This window comes from Artemia sp. Qi Xiang Cuo, chromosome 4 (genome assembly GCF_049724085.1).
Source record: "Artemia sp. Qi Xiang Cuo chromosome 4, ASM4972408v1, whole genome shotgun sequence".
Classification (NCBI taxonomy): Eukaryota; Metazoa; Arthropoda; class Branchiopoda; order Anostraca; family Artemiidae; genus Artemia; species Artemia sp. Qi Xiang Cuo.
In genome coordinates, this window is record NC_142797.1 from 70687196 (window position 1) to 70706358 (window position 19163).

At 34.0% G+C, this 19163-nt stretch overlaps 1 protein-coding gene across 1 annotated transcript in view; it reads right to left on the bottom strand.

Moving 5' to 3' along the window:
- The window catches only part of LOC148953389 (calcitonin receptor-like), a 332084-nt gene that overhangs the window by 16563 nt on the left and 296358 nt on the right, over positions 1 to 19163 (bottom strand). The window contains exon 8 of the mRNA XM_089087946.1: positions 1273 to 1331. Coding sequence (XP_088944072.1) covers positions 1273 to 1331 — 59 coding nt within the window. The remainder of the gene's footprint in view (positions 1 to 1272; positions 1332 to 19163) is intronic.

Sequence of the window (19163 nt, forward strand, 5' to 3'; positions counted from 1 at the left end):
AACGAAAATGACGAAAAAAGAAGTAGAAAGTACAATGAAGCCATTGAAAGATAGCAGTAATCCCTAGTCAGCTAAAACGGCATTTTTTTGTGGTAGTTATTTGGACGCATTTTTAAACTATTGCTTACTTTGAGCCGTGATTTGCTCTTTGCTAGGCTGCAGCTATTGTCTTATAATGAAAACCAGTTATAACTGAAGCGAACTATCGACAAGAAAGGTAAGGCCGTTTTTAATTCCAGTTTCTGTTTGCCTGTTTTTTATTGTAGTGTAAAAGAGTCTCAATTAGAATTTTTCTTTATTATTAAAATTAATATAAGTAGAGGTCTTGGAAATCCAAAACTAAAATCGGACATCTACCTTTCTCCTAAAAACTTGACATTACAGAAGGACTAGCAGAACTTGAGCTCAAACAAGATTTATTCATAAAAGGCTACTAAGATACTAGAAAAAAGACTGAACCAATCGGATCAACCAGATTTGAGCTTTTTCAGGTTGGCTCAGAACAGAGTAGTTCTTTATTCGTTAATCACTACGTTAATTTTTTTCAGTTAACGTGATAAAAATATCATTTTAAAATCGCCGAATAAAAAATTACTGTTTTTGCAATAAAATAAGCCTGCAATTTATAATTAAATTAAAAATTTTGACTTAAAGTTCAGGTATTTAAACTTTAGGGTATTCAATTTGAGATATACATAATTTAAAAATATTCATGACAAACCTTTTAAATTTTTAGCCTGGCGCTATCGAGTTGGAACTGTCAACAGCGGCATCTAATTTATTGTATAGATAGGGATCGTACATTGTCGTTCAGAACAAAATGAACGTTCACAGCATTTGTTTTGCTTTTAAAAACTTGGTGAAAATATTATGTTTCAATTACGATTTGCGATTATTTTCTTTAGATGTTGTTCGCATTTCTTTGAAAACCAAAAGATCAAAACATATTACATTGAAACAGGGCTGTATTCCATCCAGTCGCTTTCATACAACAATTTTGTTTTCTTGTAATACTTCATAACTGAGCGTTCATGACAGTCAAGCTGAAAAGTTTTATAAATACCTCAATAGTTAAAAATTATTCCCTTTAAGTTTTTGATGAAGTTGCTTCATTAATGCAATAGTTTGTTTAAGATTTTTTTTTTTTAAATGTCAAGTTTTGTCAGTAGCTTTCAAACGCAATTGTGAAGGTCTTGTGAAGGCCGCGGGTAAAGAAGCAGGCAAGGGACGAAAAAGCAGAAAGTGTATTTTGTTACATAAATAAAAACTTACCTCAGCATTTAGTAAACAGAACAATAGGGCCACAAAGACTCCCTTAAAATAAGCAAACCCTTAATTATTATGAAAACAAATTCTTTGGTGGTTACAGAGACCTAGTCAAGATTCCACAGCTGAATTCGGCTTCCTCTGCCGGATATTCAATTGCGGAGGGGGTAGTGGGGACATTTGCCCTTCTAGATTTATCCCTTCCCTAGGCTTTGAAATACCTGTTTTGAGGGGGTTTTACGTCAGAAAATACCTTTGTTATATAATTAATTGAAAAAATAACAAAATTCCACCTAATGTTTCAAAAAATACATTTATATCACTCTAAATATCCATTTAATTGGCACTCACAGATTCGTTTTGGTGCTAGTATTCCCAGAGCTGGTTTTATGGGGGGGGGGGGGTGGACGTAGAGCAGAGTACACTTGTCATAGGCGAAGAAATTTTAGGGGGCGCAAAATTCCAGATAAATAGTCTATCGGTTATAATCATTTCGCAATTTTTAAAATTTATCATTCAAAAAAAGCAGAGGGCGCAGTTGGCAAAATTTCGTTGACAAATGAAAATTCTGTTTAAATTCGACCCGCAAATTTTTTGGGAGAAAGGGAATGCGGCGCTGATCAAGATTTTGCCAGTGCGCAAGAGAGGTTCAAACCGTCACTGAGTATTCCACGTTTGATGTTACATGATAATAGTGCATATACCTCATACAAGTTTTAAGTATAATACTTAATTTATATACTTGTTCCATGATTCAAGGCCTTGGACTGTAATCCCAAAATTATGGGAAAAATCACAAGGAGCGGCAGCCCAGCCCTAGAATGGTTAGAGCCTGGCAATTCAAAAAGGTGTGTACACAGCAAAGCTCTTCAAGAAAGCAAACAAAACTAAAAAATAAGTGTCAAATTTTTTAAACATTGTCAGTGACCAATGGTTTTCATAGGGACCGAGCTTTTGTCAGTCTAGGGGATAAAATACAATACAATTTTTATAACTAAGGTGGCGAATCATAATAACTTTAGTATCTACAAATGAAAGATAAAAAAAAGTTAGAAAAGGAAGAGAGGATAGAAGAAAATTTTTACAAAGAAGACATCAATTCGCCAAGCTTGAGAACCAGAAGATATACTGAAATTGGATTAGATCAATGGAGCCAATTGGCTTCGATATTATGGGGCTATAAATTCTTTTTTTTCGCAAAACATGTTACAACCACATATTGAATTATGACATCTTATTAAACCTTGCTTAAGGTAAGGAGTGCAAAAACAGAACAATATTTATTTATGGCATAGATCGGCAAGATTTTGTTGTAAAAGGGCCAAAATTTCACGCTGGTGAAATTTTTACGCGGGCAGCACTTAAGTATGAGGTCATTACACTATAGTTTAGTATTGTAGGTATACTATAATGATTAGAGCGTGAGATCTTTGTGAAATCAGCAAACCGGTTTTCAAACTCAGTTTGAAGTTATATTAATTCAATTTTCATTTGAGTATTTCATTATTTCACTTTTCTTTTCACTATTCGTTATACCTCTCTCTGAGGATGTTGCCTCGCACACTATCATCTGACCCCCCTCCCTAAACTCTTTAGGAGGAACGTGAACTGTTGTCGCAGAATTTTCGTCACATTTGTATGTGGCACTTGCAGTGAAAGAAAGCTTTTCTAGAACTGAATTCGGGTTTAAGAAGAACTGTTCAGTGTTAAGCCTGTTAAAGCTCGTTCCTTGACCAAAACTTGTGGGGTTTGGCTTGCGTAGTAGCAGTTAAGGATTTCAAGCTCGAAAACCTGCCAGCCAGTCTATCTCTGCCTTTTTGGCACTGCTTCATTTCTGAGGGATTGTTTTGTTCTTTGGTATAGACAAGTAGTTGATGCAGTCAAAGTCAAATGTACTGGCATTTGTAGCTACAATTAGTTGGGGTCGCAGTCACAATCAGTCAATTCACAAATATTTGCAGTTGCAAGTAGTCACAAATTAAAACAGTTAAAAGCAGTCAAAGTTTGAAAAAGTCATAATAGCAGTAGTACTATTTGCATGAATAGTAGTTGTAGTAGCCCTCAAAGGTTCAATGTATTTCTTTCGGATGTTTCTTAGATATTGTACATATGCCCTTTTAACAAACTGCATGCATAAAGTACTTTTTCGTTGTGTTCAATATACACCGCAATATTCCTTGATAACTCAAAAGGAACGATAACTCAAATCATAAATACCTTTATTCGTTACCGCAATATGTCCTTATGACAAACTTGGATGGACATAGTGTCTTTTGATTTAGTTCATCATCCCCAAGAATATGCTTGAAAAGTTCCAACGTACCTCCCTCCTTTTTTCCTGGAATATTGCACATTTACCCTTTTGACAATTTGGATATGTATTGTACTTTTTGACTTAGTTTTACTCCTCCTCTAGTTTCCCTGAAACTTGAAACTTAACACTTTATTATGTTCCAGAGACATTGTATCTATGCTCCTTTAATAACCTGGATGTACTTAAACTCTTTTGAAGAAAAACATTACCCTCGATTTTGTAGATGGGTCTCATCTGGTACATATTGGGATATGCTCAAGTGTGTACCATATTTTTCTGTCCCACTGCCTATCAGATGGCACCCATTTACAGAATCCAGCGTTATTTTTTCCTTCGGAATGGTTTGCCACAAGATGGCCACATAGCATGACCAGATAATTTGGCTTTCATTTTGTACCCCAAGCACTAAATTTTACTGAACTAAAAAATAATAAACAAAGAAAATCTAAAGAAAAAATATCTTTTGGGGGAAATTTCCCAAACTTTGAGGTAGGTTCGCTCAAAAACAAAAATTGTAGCATACCAAAATAATTTGTCTGGACTGGATAGTTGAGCATCAAACTAACTGTGCTAGATGACGCTTACGGACTTTTTCAAGAATGCTATATGGCAGAAAGCTAGATGGCACCCTCTTTCAGCAAGGATCTTGCAGGCCACAGCAAAACGCCTCGTGAGCCGCATGTGGCCTGTGGGCCACGGGCCACCAACCGATGATTTATGGGATTCCTTTTGAATGTGAAACGATTCACTAAATCAAAATTCGATTGGTTTCTAGTAGAGGCTAGAGAATGGCAAAATCTGGGAAATTTGATAAGAATCTTATTTTATAATCAAATTTGTAAATTTGATTAGATTTACAGCCCAACTAGCTACTGCTAATGCTTATAACAATTCATTGCAGCACCAAACTGTCTGAGACCAACACAACTGCATATGCTCTTCTTCCTCCGTAATCTGTTCAAAACTTCAATCTTTACCACCTCCCTGTTATGAAATTTCAATTACTCACGGCGAAAAAACACAATTTTTTGGTATCTGTCATTTTCATCCGTAAAACGTTGTCAAGTCATCTTATTATTTCAGTATAGCCCAGGAAAGTAGAATCAAACAACGTCCTCCATACAGGCCATAATTTGATATACGGCCAGCCAAAGGAGTACCTAAGACTATCCTGAAGCGATTTGTCGGCAAAAAATTTAAGTAGTCTTTCTCAAATTCTATCTCAGATAACGTCTAACTTAATCTGACTTAAGCTAAATTAATTTTGTAAAAATTTTGTTCCTCAAAGCTTATAAGGCCATAATGAATAAAAATACCAATGTGTAATTCAAATACTGTCAGTCCCAGAGTCTTGATCAAAACCTAGGAATTTGATCATGTAAATGGCTTATTTATTCCACCACAGAAAGATATTCAAACCCAAATAGCAGACTATAAACATAAGTTTTGCTGTAAATTTTTCTGCTATTTGAATTACTATAAGCTCCCCCTCTCTTATGGGGTCAAGAATTACCTGCCAAAGCCAGACTGAAGCTGACGGATGATGTTCTGGGATGATGGGTTGAAGGAGGTTGATGGGATGAAGGAGGATAATAGTAAGCACCTTGACACTACGGACAATGGCCCCTCCACAAACCAGAAAGAACATATAGGTATTCTCTATCTGAATATACCATGTCCCAGGGGACAATAACGCTGTGTTATTTTTTCTTGGGTGGTGTGTGTGTGTGTGTGTATGTATGAAGAGGTAACTGGCTTTCCTATATGAAGGCCAATTCGAATAATACTATAGCTTCTACATATTCTAATAATAAAATACATGTTCTAATAATAGAATAACATATTCTAATAATACTATAGCTTCAGCAATTACTACTAAAACTGCTGCTTCTACTACTACAATTGCTGCTAAGATGACTGTTACTTGTACTACTGAAGCTAAGGGTATAAGCTATATCTCACGAAAAGGATAGGATATTAAGTTAAAACTTTCAGTGCATGTTAAATAAGATCTTGAACCAACCAAAGTGTAAAGTATTTGACTACTCTTATAACTTCTACTGCTATTAAGGATAAGGGTGTTAAGGAGATATTTTCAGAAAATGTTGGGTTATGTTAAATTAAACTGAAACATGCTGAATGTATACATGCAGTCAAATGGCCGTATCAGCAGCATATAAAAAACGGCTTACATCCCTCAAAAACGGCCTTACAGCCCTCAGCATCCTCTGAAACTTCCAGAAGATGCTGAGGGGTATGTTGGGCTAATACAAATACACCATGTGCATACTAGTACTAGCAGTAGTAATACCGCAACTGCTGTTTGTACTAATATTACTAAGGTTAATGGAATTAAATCGGAGCTTTCATAGACTGTTCAGGGGGATGTTGGGATAAGTCAAAACACATTACATACATGCAGGCTATTAACAGGACGCATCAGAGACATATCAGAAATGAATTAAAATATTAAGTTGAAACTATCAGGGCATAAGGAGGGGATTTTGAACTAGACCAAAAACGCTCAATGCGAATATCAAAACTGATTACCGTTAATACTTCTGCTGCTATCATTAATTCTCATATATATATATATATATATATATATATATATATATATATATATATATATATATATATATATATATATATATATATATTATATATATATATATATATATATATATATATATATATATATATATATATATATATATGTATATATATATATATATATATATATATATATATATATATATATATATATATATATATATATATATATATATATATATATATATATATATATATATATATATATATATAAAACAGAAAAAAAGGGAGACCAATGCGAAAAAGTGATTTTCCTTGTTTTTCAAGGAGGGGGACTGTAATTTCCCTATTCAAGGTTTTTGACCATTCTCATTCCGTTGCTACACTTTTCATTTTGATCTGAAGTAATTTTTGAGGGTTTTCAGGTTTCTTTCGAAATCACAAAAATTTCTTTTCGCAATGAACTTTTACTTTTAAGACAAACTAAAATAAAAGTTACTATTCCTGAATCAGTGTTACATGCAATTTTTTTCACAAGCCAGTTTTTTTCAAAACATGTTTTTTTAAATTTTGGTTACTATGGGCTGTTGTTTGCTCTTTACTCGGTTGCAGCTACCTCTGCAACCATGATTGAAACGCCTCCTAAACGTTCTCTAGAAGTTTCAACTTAATGCCATTAGTGTCGTTAGTTACAGTAACCGTAGAAGCAGCATTAAGTGAATACACACAGCGTCTTCTGGCTAGCTCAAAATCCCCAACCCTTGAAGGTATGAAGGTGAAATTTTCAGAGAATATTTCTGTTGCACGGGTGACAACCTGCCATCCGTATGCAGGTGTCAAAAGGCCATATCAGAAATATTTTAGGAGCAGTTTCGTTTGTGAAAATAAAACTTACAATGCTTGTTGTGGGGGATGTTGAACTAACCAAAAGACAATACTTGCATCATAAAACTAACGCTTCTACTCCTACAACTAATGCTACTAAAGCTAAGACTACTGCTATTAACTGTACTCCTACTGCTACTACTATATTTACTGGTGCTACTACTACAACTAATAAACCTAAGGGTAATAAGGCGAAAATTTTGGGCAATATTGTAACTGTATTGAAATAAATCGAAAGGCACTATGCCCATAAGTAGGGAAGCCCTAACGACTCCCACTCCTACATAATTTATTCAAGGATTATTGATTCACTCGAGGGTGACAGATTTTTGAGAAATTGATTTGCATAATCGAGGGGAATTATTGATCCACGAAAGAGGAATTAAGAAACAATATGGCTTCTTTGATCCTTAGGTCTGAGGATAAATGGTCTTTAGTGACAGAGATAAATTAATATTTTATTTTTTAAATATGGCTTCTCTGATCTTTAGTGAAAGAGATAAATTAATATTCTATCGAAGCCTTAATAGTGTCGCTAGGAACACCTTAGATATGAAGAGATTAACGCGGGAAATGGTTTCATGTGAATTTCAAATGTGACAGCGCAGGGATGCCAAAACAAAGGAACACGCAGAAATTACTTTTACGGGATTATTTGGGTGAAACTGTTTGAGAAATTTTAGAAGATGATTTGGGCGAAACCGTTTGAGACATTTTAGAAGATGATTTAGGCGAAACAGTTTAAGACATTTTAGAAGATGATTTGGGTGAAACTCCGTGGTCGTTATAATACACAAGTTCCATTTGAACAGTGCTGTGAGGTCCCCTACCCCGACCCAAAGGGTCCCCCGGGTCCCCAAAGGGCCCCTATATATATATATATATATATATATATATATATATATATATATATATATATATATATATATATATATATATATATATATATATATATATATATATATATATATATATATATATATATATATATATATATATTGCTTTTTTCAATTTAAATGCCGAAAAATGATATTTAAGATAAAGCAGATCAATTAATTTTTATTTGTGTTTCGCATGCAATCAGATCTCAAATGTCTTAGGGTTCTACTCCGGAATATCTTTTGGCATTAGGGATTAGTTTCCTCCATTCTAACCTCTATGTGTTTGTTGAAAAGAGGCTTGAAAGGCTTTTTATGTCTTCTGTTCTTTTTTTGTGTGAAGTGCCAAATTTACTAATCAAATGTCATCACGTTATGGTATTGTTCAAATAAAACTTATTTTTACCTTGATTATCCTTATATATTCATTCTTTGTTTTTCTTTCCATTCTCAAACCAATGTTATCTTTACCTTTTGCATTATTACAGCCATACCAATTATTTTCCTTTTTCTGTTTTAACCCTTCAACGTATTGCATTCTTCCTTATCCCCTTGACGCTCGATTCGTCTTATTTCTTTTCCCGTTCTCCAGGCTATGAATACCAATACTACACGCGTGCCTACCCATGGAAAAATCAAAAATTTAATGTGGCTTATGTTTTTCTTGATTTATATGTTCTCAGGAGGAATTGCATCCCGGTCCGGCTTTGTCTAATGGTTGAGATAGGAGATGATCGTGCTGTTTAAATATCTCTACTGTGCCCTGATTCCAATTAGTTGGCATTCCACAAAATACAAAAAGAGAAGGTGTAGTAGAATTTAACTGAAAAAACAGCTAAACTATTCAAATTAGACATTTTAATATGCAAAACGTAAAATCAGAACCAAACTGTGGAAAAGGATAAATCTGGAATTTTAGAATACTGCGTGAACAAATTTGAAACCAAGTCAGAATGAAAATTCTATAAATAGTTCAATTATTATCACTGAAAAAAAACTTTGACTCGGATCGACGGCATTCCTTTTTCTCTTTTGATATCTGTACTTCATTTTAAAGCCTGGGGCTGATTTTGGGTTACTCGTGTTCAAATCTCTGCATAAAAAACTTCAAAAGCTATAAAATGGCTAAAGACCCTAACCAAGAAGTAAAGCAAGGGACGGCAGCCTTTGAAAATGCCTGCTAAAGCTAAAACCTGCAAACAGGCGTGTCTCTATCCACCAGCCAGCAAAACAGACTCATTACCTAGTAATATATCGCCACGTCTGTGGGATAAGATGTCTTTTATAAAATCAATATTCTACATTATAGCAAACAAGTCTTCTTTTTCTTGTAAAAGAAAAGACCGAAACTTTTCCCACCAAAAACATTGGTTAGGACGTTTTTGGTCTTCAATTGACCTTATATTAGTTCAGATTTGGTCTGCCAATTCAAATCCAAAGTCTCAGGCAGTGCTTCCCTATATTTCGATCTCTTGTGAGATCTAACGATTATTTTGGAAAATTTCCCGATCCCAAACCAGATGTCACGATCTTAAAAAGACCGACCGAAATTGGTCGTAAAAAAAGACCGAAACGTCGATTCGACGCCCGATGCGCCAGCAATGGCTCTGGAGGACCTCTGCTGTTTTTTCATCCTGGATATATAACAAAACTGGATAAGTGGTAATTTTGGTGTTTCGTAGATGGCGAAGGGGTGTCAATATCTGAAGAATTCCGTTTGTGTTTGCTGTTTAATCCACACCAAAACATATTCGGACAATTTCGATAATCCAACTAAATAACAAACAGGAATACTAAAAAAAGTAAAAACGAAACTTTTTCTTATACGTATTAAAAATATATGAATATAGAAGTTCGTTACGTAAGTTAATTCGTAAGTTACGTATATTTATTACTAATAAAAACTTTAGTAAATAAAATTAAACAAGTTTCGAGAAAGCCATTTAACCAAATAAAAGTAAAATTAATATGCAAATTTTGTTTTAATTATTAATGCACGGTGAGCCAAAATCAAAATCTGCATTAAATCAAAAACTTTGAAAAATCGAATAAAAAAAACAAGTTTTTTTAACTGAAAGTAAGGAACGACTTTAATACTTAAAACGAACAGAAATTATTCCTTATATGAAAGGGGCTGTTCCCTCCTCAACCCCTCGCTCTTTACGCTAAAGTTTGACTTTCTCACAACTCTATTTTTCAAACAATAAAAAACTTTAGCGTAAAGCGCGCGGCGTTGAGGAGGGGACAGCCCCATTCATACAAGGAATAATTTCTGTTCGTTTTAAGTTTTAACGTCGTTCCTTACTTTCATTTAAAAAAACTTGTTTTTTTTATTTAATCTTATTAAAAAGCTGGTAGCCCCATCCCGTTTTTTTTCCTGCTTTAGTTGCAGCTCAATTCGGTTCAATGTTTGTTAGGCTAAGTAATGATATTTCTCCAGTTTTAGAAATAAATGAAAGAAGTTGATTTACTTTTAAAGAAAATGGATTTAAGTGGCTTAAATGGAGGTAAATGAAGGATCTCAAGTATTTGAATAATAGACTAGAACAACAAAAAAGACCTTGCAAGAATAAGAAGCCTTTTTAAATTCTGTAAAAACGCAGGGAGCTGTTTCTGGACTTTACTTATAGTCAGGAGCGTCCGGGGGGGGGGAGGAGTGCGTCGCCCCCAACTTTTTTTATATTTGGTAAAGTTTTCATGGAAGGCAAAAATTTTGGCAGAAATTTTGCAAAATAGGCTGAAATTTAGCAAAATTCTTGATTTCTGCAGAAAATTCAGCATAAATCAGGTAGTGATTCAGTAAAATTAATGAAGATCACCCCCCCCCCCCAATTAAATGAGCCTCAGGCCGCCCCTGCTTATAGTTCAGGTTAATTAAATAGTTTCTATGGCTTAGCAATAATATTTCTAATCAAAGAAAGGGACTTATTTCATTTCGAGAAAAATGGATTTATAGTTACCTTTCCAAAGAATTGGACTTTAACTTTTATGCTTTAAGACTATGAAAGTACTCTACTCCTACATCTTGATACGTCCGCACCTGGATTTAATATAGAAGGAATATAGAAAATTATATATATAATATATTTTGAAAATGTATCTGGAGAAATTATCCCATCCTCCCAACTTGAGCTCCTGAATGTATGCAAAATGTTGGCTATTTCAACTTTCTAAAACTGTTGAAAAAAAAGAAATTTAAAGCAAAGTGAAAACTTTGTCGAAATTAAAAAGTTATGCGTAAAATCTTAAATTTTCGTGCCAATAGAATATCGAAGTTTCATTTACCAAAAATACAGCCGATGCTAGCAGTATTATTTCCAATAGTTGCATAACAATTATGTTGCTGATGAGACAAAAAGAAAGAAAAGTATTTTGCTAAAAATCGTTCTTGAATATTTAATCTTACTAAATTTTCTATGAATTACAGCTAACATTACCATAAGAGTTATAAGCCATCCAATAAATCTAAAATATTTTGAATAGCAAAGAAAAAACTTTCTACCCTTCCTGTGATTATTTCAGCTAAACTTTTTATGCAGCTTCTATTTTTGATCCTCTTACCTTAGAAAAAAAGTAATTGTACGGAAGTAGAATTTTTGCAAGAGTTTTATGTTACTTCTATTTGCGAAACAAAAAATTAATATTTAAAAAGCATATTTTGAATATGCTAAAACTTTTAATTTTTAATATACATATTTTTTAATATGCTTTTAAGATGTAGTATTTAAAGAAAAAATAGAAGGAAGATTATCTATCTTCTTAGACCACACTCAGGGGCCCTGTGACCAGTCTACATTTTCAGAATTACTTAAAAAAATTTCATAATGTTTCCAAGGTTTCCTATAATTTGCGCACAGTTAAACTATTTTTTTGCATGTTTTTTTGTCTTTTTAAGCTCATTCACGGTTTTCCGTGATATAACAGAAACAGATTATGTCTGCTTGGTAGCTATTGCGTGTTGTGAATAACCCAATTTTTTTATCAAGAAGAAAAATGTAAATATCTAATCTGAGAACAATGACAACCAAAATTAGTGGTTTACTTCAACCTTTTCACTGCCGCAAATGCTTAAATTTTCAGTGAGAAATATGTGATGGGTATAATTAACTCTTGAAATAAGATACGCTGATGTATTCTTTATTTTTTTTTATCCCTGAGGTTACAGATGAGTACACGTCTCTTTTGGCCAAGCTGAAGCACATCCATTAAAAATTCTTTTTATTTTATACAAGGGCCATTCTTTTACTCATCTTACATCTTTTGACAAAGAACGCTTGAAAAAGAAATCTTAGCACTAAGATCTTACATATTATAGCGTTCTTTTGCAAACGTCTTTCATCATTCTGCTCTGATCAGCGGTCTAAGAACAATGATGAGCATATCATCAAAGAATTGGACTTTAACTTTAACTTTTAAAGTCCAAAGAATTGGACTTTAACTATACCTTTCCAAAGAATTGGACTTTAACTTTTATGCTTTAAGACTATGAAAGTACTCTACTCCTACTTCTTGATACGTCCACACCTGGATTTAATATAGAAGGAATATAGAAAATTATAGTGAAACATGATGAAAATCTTATTATAGTGAAATTCAAATGAAAATCTGATTTACAAAATGTGTAATACTTAATTTCTTGGGTAAATTGCTAGTTTAGCTACTTTTTGCTATCTTGGAAATGGACTAGCTTACAAAAATGATAATTTAATGGTGAATCCAGGGCCAAAAACATCCTCAAGGAAGTTATTACCAAGCTTCAACATTAACCCTCTTTTGATTTCTAAGTCTTATAAATTTTACTACTTGACACGTCCTATACCTATTGGAATTTTGATAAAATAATATTTTACCTTAATTTTCAGTTTTTGGCATCTTTTTCTCTGGTTTTAGTTTTGAAAATGCAATCCGTATTAGTTAAGTTGAATTTTAAGCCATAAGAATGTTTTTTTTCCAAAATTTAGGATATATTTTTGCAGATATTTGAAACCTCATAAATTGGTATTAAGCAAAGTTTTGAGGCTGAAAACAGTTTTTCTTGTCCTTCATTTATGCACATGATCTGTTTCGCAAGGGTTCACCTTAATGACACAAAGATTTTTAGAGGTCATCAAAGGTCAGTATCCTCTAGAGGGAGAAGGAGTGGGGGTAGATACTTGAAATTAACTTCCCAGGACATGCTTAAGTCTGTAGATCAGTCCCTGAAATATTCATTTTCCTAACCTAACTCCTTTCCAAGAAAGCAAAAAGTAGCTAAAATAGAATTTTATCATTTCTTGTAATTTATACCCTCGGACGATAAAAACAAATGAAATCTACTGTAATTTGGCAGGCTACAGCAATTTAACTACACGAAAGGTAATAATTAACAAGTAAAGCGAACAGAACTAGAAGTTAGAACAAAAAATTTATTTGGGATATTTACGTACAACATAAATACATAGAAACACATGAGCATAATTTTCGTACGTATTTCCTTACGACACAAAATAATAGTTTAAAAAATATAAATAACAAATACAATAAATTGATGCTGGTTGTCACTTTTTCTTCATCATCGAAATCATGATATGAATGCATGGGTGCCTATATGAACTTATATAACAGAGGGGGGGGGGGCTGAAGAAGCTGTTTAGAGGAAACTTTTTGAAAAATGTTTTTTTACAGAAAATTGTCTAGAATGAATTCTAACAAAGTAATGAAACATTTTTTTTTGTATTTTAGAGGAGATATGTTCTAGTTCTGGTTCTAATTTCCTCCTTTCGGGTTCTCATTTTGATTTCTTATAAATGCTCAGTCCAAAGCTGTGTCCCATGAGGATCTGACAATGTTACCAGGAGGTCTTAAAATCTGTAAGAAGATAAATTTAATGCAGATAAAGTCATTTTGTTGAAGAGTACTTTCTTGGGAGGAGAAGAAACTGCAGATAAAAACCCGTATATGCGTCTTCCTGCTAATTTGTTTGCAAGTTACAGTGTTTACATAGGTGTATTTAGCAATGTATATGTTTCCATCCTGACCACTGAGTGTTTTTGCCAACCAGAAGTCAGAAGCAAGATGGCAGCATTTATTGCTTACAAAAAAAAAAAAAAAAAAAAAAAAAAAAAAAAATTCTGACAACAATTGTTGGTAGAACACATATGATCGGAAAAGTAAGTCTTAAAGTGCCAAGGAAAGTGAAAGTAAAAGCTGAATTTTGAATTGGTTAAGTGGAAACTTACACAGCCATAAAAATCTATATAAATTTAAGGTTCTTTTGGAAAAGATGGTTGCACAAACTTCGGAGGAGCTCATCGGATCGGAAATTGAAAGTTGTAGTGCCCTTTGCCCTTTTTAATAGTCGAAAGTGACTGGAGGACAACCACCCCCCTCCCCTCGCCCATCAATTCCTCAAACACATCCAATAAAAGTTTTGAGATAGCCATTTGGTAAGCATATTTGAAATGCCCAGTAATTATGTCTTTTGGCCCTCAGAGCAAGGACTGTAAGTTACATTATTTGCAACTTGTTAAAATTTAAGGTTTTTATACTGAAGGGTGGTCGTATAAACTTCGAATATGGCTAATTCAATTGGAAATCAGAAGTCCTAGTGTCCCTTTTGAGATTCATAAGTGATAGGAGGGCAAGTAGCTCCATCCCTCGTCTCCTTTTCCCCAAATGCTTCCGATAGAAATTTTGAGATTGCCATTTTGTATAAATAGTTTAAAGATCATATAAAAGTCATTCAAGGTTGTAAAAGACCCCAGAACCTGAGGACAGGGGTTGCAATTTATGCTGCGAAGGCATGTAAGGTTTTTCTGGAATGAGTGGTCGCATAAACTTTGGATTGGACTTGTTTGATTGGAAATTGGAAGTTGTAGTGCTCTTGTAACAGTCAAAAGTGAATTGAGGGCAACCACCTCCCGCGACCATCATTTTCCAAAATAAATATCCAATCAAAATTTTGAGACGTCTACTTTCTTCAGCAAAGTAAAAAAAAAAAAAGTAAGTTTGACGGCACTAGACCCTTAAGGTCCAAACCGGTGGTGCTGATCTCCGTTTCGAAGCCCTTCAGTCAGGAAGTGCAATTTGGGGGCTGGGGACCAGCCATCCTGTGTATCACTTTCTTCAGTATTGTGGAAACATCCTGTAATTATGCCTTAGACGACGCCAATTCTCCCACAGTCTTCAGAACAAGGACTATAAGCTAGGCAATTTGTTCACTGTTTACATAATGTGTATGTTATTGAGAAAGGTAGGCATGTTTGACCTTTGCTTTCCAAAAAGATAAAGAGCGTTCAGGTGAGCCTTTCAAAGAAGACTGAGGGGATTGTCGAACTAAATCAAAACCTATTATGTGTATACGAGTTGTCGAAAGACGTAACTCAGGAATGACTGAGTATATTAATTTGGAACTGACGGAAAAGATAAGGGAGATAATCGATTAACCAGAAAACTAATATTTGTACGCTGCTACTACCACTACAAATACCACAATGACTACTGTTTCCACTGCTACTCTTACAACCCCAATACTAAATATAAAGTATTGAGGTGAAATTTGAACTAAATCAAAAGACATTATGTGTATGCACATTATCAAAAGCGCGTATCTCAAGAATGGATTTGCATATTAAGTTGGAACTTTCAGAAAATGCTTAAAGTGGAAGATCAATTGACCAAAAGGCAATATGTACATGCTACTACTAATGCTACTACCACTGCTACTTTTACTACTACTCCTACCACTATTGCTGCTACTTCAGCTACTATCTCTCTTGCAACTACTTGTAAAGCTAAAAGCATTAAAATGAAAATCACAAAAGTATATAAATATACTGGTTATCACAAGGATATTTTGGCAATGTCATAGCAACGGCTAATGGCATTAAGTTGAAACTTCCAAGACTTGATGAGAACGATGTTCAAATCGCAAAAAAATAATACATATAATCGTAATGCTACCACTACAGTTACTGTAACTATTGACGCTAAGGGTATTAAGATGAAACTTTTAGGGAACATTTAGGGAGAGTTTTAATTAAAAGAAAAAAAAAATATTAATGCACGTTTTTAAAAGGGCTCACAAGCAATATTATAGACAACACCGCTCTACAATAGCAAGAAAAATAATTGAAACTGTTAAAGGAGCTAATTCGATTAAAGATTAAAAGGTATAGTGCCCTCTTTAAGAGTAAAAAGAGACTGGAGGGCAAGCATCCCTTCTTCCAAGCCCATTCATTTTCCAAACACATTTTCATTACATTAAATCAAAAAGTACCTATGGATAATGGTTATGCCAACCTCATGGGTATGACCCATTATGCTTTAAAACTAAATCAGAAGGAACTGTGCGTATGGTTGCCAATAAGCAATGACGAACTTCTTGAAAATTTTGTTTAAAGTTTTGATGTTTGATTTGTATATTTATTTTATTTCATTGTGTGTTATATTTTCTTGTCGTGTACCGTCCGCTGCTAGTTGTGTGCGATTATGGCGATACAGAATATTTATCAGTTTACTTGTTATTTTATTTAGGTTTTTCTACCAATCAAGCATGAGTGCATTATCTGACACTACCAAATAGGGGACTAAGACAGCCTGTGCAATATGATTGCCCCCTAGTATAGGAGATTCTCTACTCCTTGGAGTATAGGAGGAGATTTAATAATCCTTGACTCCCTCAAGAATTCAAACCCATGTATTCAAATAGGTCCCAAGCTCAAATCTACTACTGAGAATAACTCGAACCCCAAAATTCATAAACCAAATCAACTCTCTCCGATTGTAGCTAATTTTGCTTGAATATATTGTCAGAAATAACAAAAGTGTCTGGTTCTGCGCTCTTTCGCGCAGATGTTGACCAAGCAATACTCAAGTCTTTGAGCCACAATTCTACATGGAGTGAGGGTAGACAAGCAATTTGGTGAAATCGGTCCGATCCGTCAATATTTAGATTGAAGGGCAAGTCTTGACACTCTCAATTCCGGAATGACGTTGTCAGAAATATTTTGATCTTTCAAACGGAAAGCTAAAAATACACTAGACTTTCTTTTTATTTTTTCTTAAGGTTCTATTTCTAGATCTGCTTAAATTAATTCCGAACATCCATAGTTCGATAAACACAGGTAGTAACACTGTCCAAAAAGGCTCTAATTGCCTTTTAGAAACCCTACGTAACATTATTGATACGAATATCTAAGCCTCGTAATCACTGTTGACAGGATGCTCCTGCTCACTTCTATCTTAGATGAAGACTGTTGAACTGATTGGCCTAGCATTTAATTTTCTTATGTTCAGCTCGCAATGACCAATGTATATTAATAAGGTCAACCGAGATTTGTCTTCCAGGGCTCATAGAAGCAGTATTTTGTATAGACTTTGAATTTTGTGGTAACATCTCATTGAAGAATGAAAAGAAACAGGACTTGGAAGAGGGTAATTAATCCTCCTTGTTGGATAAGCAGCAAACGCACCAAAGCACCAAAACGTACCTTGTTGGAAAACAGAAACGCACCAAAGTATGTTTACTTTGCCAACATTAAAAGTAGTGCAGCAGTGGAGACAAAATTTAATTTCCATGGGCTGCATGGGCGTAGGGAGGGGGGGACAGCTGCCCCCCTAGACCTTTAAATTTACATTAGATATGGCTGAAAAGCAGATGGTTTGGAAAAAGCAGTGGATAAAACTCTATCACACTATCGACTACCCCCCCCCCCTAGACAATATGCTGCCTATGCCCATGATGGGCTGGCTATGCCTTCCATTGAATCTCGTAATCAAAGTAAAGCTAAAAGACAGGTACGATCTAGTCAGCCTAGAAAACACATCCAGACCGCTATTGAAAAATTTTGTTAGCTCTTGGTTTTTGGCACCAAATACAAATTACTATCATCATGGCTTTAAACAAACTATGTATTTGAATTTGTTCTATCGTAAAAAGCAATAGCTTAATTAACTGAATAATCTCATAAGAAACCAGCAGATAAATATTTTGTCCTTAGCTGATGTTTTCTATTATTTTAATGATAGACGGTTTTACATTTCAGTTGTGTTAGTAGTAATGTATCTATATATTTGAAACTTACATGAAAACTTACACCTGAGGTAATAGGCACCACGGAACTTACATGAAAATATACATTGGAATTGCGCACGAAAAAAGCCATACCTGAGACATTAAACTTACGCGTGAATATTTTAAAAGTTGGCATACTATAATGCATGTTATGAAACTAGAGTCAAGGTTTTTTAAACTTGGCAAGGTATAATGTGGTCAAACATGTTTTGAGAGTATGGTCGTAATAATAATTTAAGCAGCTAGGTTTTGTTCTGTTATTGTTGTCAATTGCACAATGAATGTACGTCATGAGTTCAGTTGCACATTCTTAAAAATCTGATATGATATAAAGTAGTCAAACATATTTTGGGAGCATGCACGAAATTATGTAACTCAACATCCGTTTTTTATTCGTCCTTGAAATCCCGTATAAAATGTTCATGCATTGGAATTTAATTTTCATTATGTTTTAACATATCGAGCATAGTACACTGTATTTTATTAACTTTGGAACAATGGATATTTCTAATTTCAATATGAGTATAGTTTACTGAATTTATTTCCAGATAAATGGTATTTTACCAGTAAATTAAAATTTCAGGGGGACTTAGCCCCCCTCCGCTCCAACAATACAAAACCTTAAAAAATGATGAGTATATTCGATAGAAAACACTAAGTATGCTTTTTTCTATTATGCAAAACAAAAAACCCCTCCCCCATTGTTTTGTTAGGAGCATAATTCTGTACTTTTACATATCCCGTTCAAAATGTGACTTTTCCCAATTCTGTGCGTGTTTAAGATATTCCGTCTTTTTCCAATCTACCTAAAGGCCTCTGTGTCTTATCTTGTTAGTGAGAGTGACAATTTCCAAACAACCTTTCATATGTTCATTATCTAGAATTATTATTATTACCACATGCCAGAGCATAGTGCCAAATAATTTCCTTGAGAAAATAGATTCTTGTTGTGGTCAATTAGGCGAGAATAAAGCCTTTGAAATGTGATATGTGAGTGATGTTTGAACAATGTAATCAATTTAAAACAGGGTCTAGCGTTACCGTACACTAAACTCGGAATTGACTCTATAATGCAATATATATTATGGCGAGATGTTTTTTGAAACCTTCCACCCCCCCAAACTCAAAATTTTCCAAAATTTTACTTTAGAAGCCTTTTAAAATATTTCTAAATTGCTAATAGATATAGAGTGCTAGAAATATCAGAATCGGC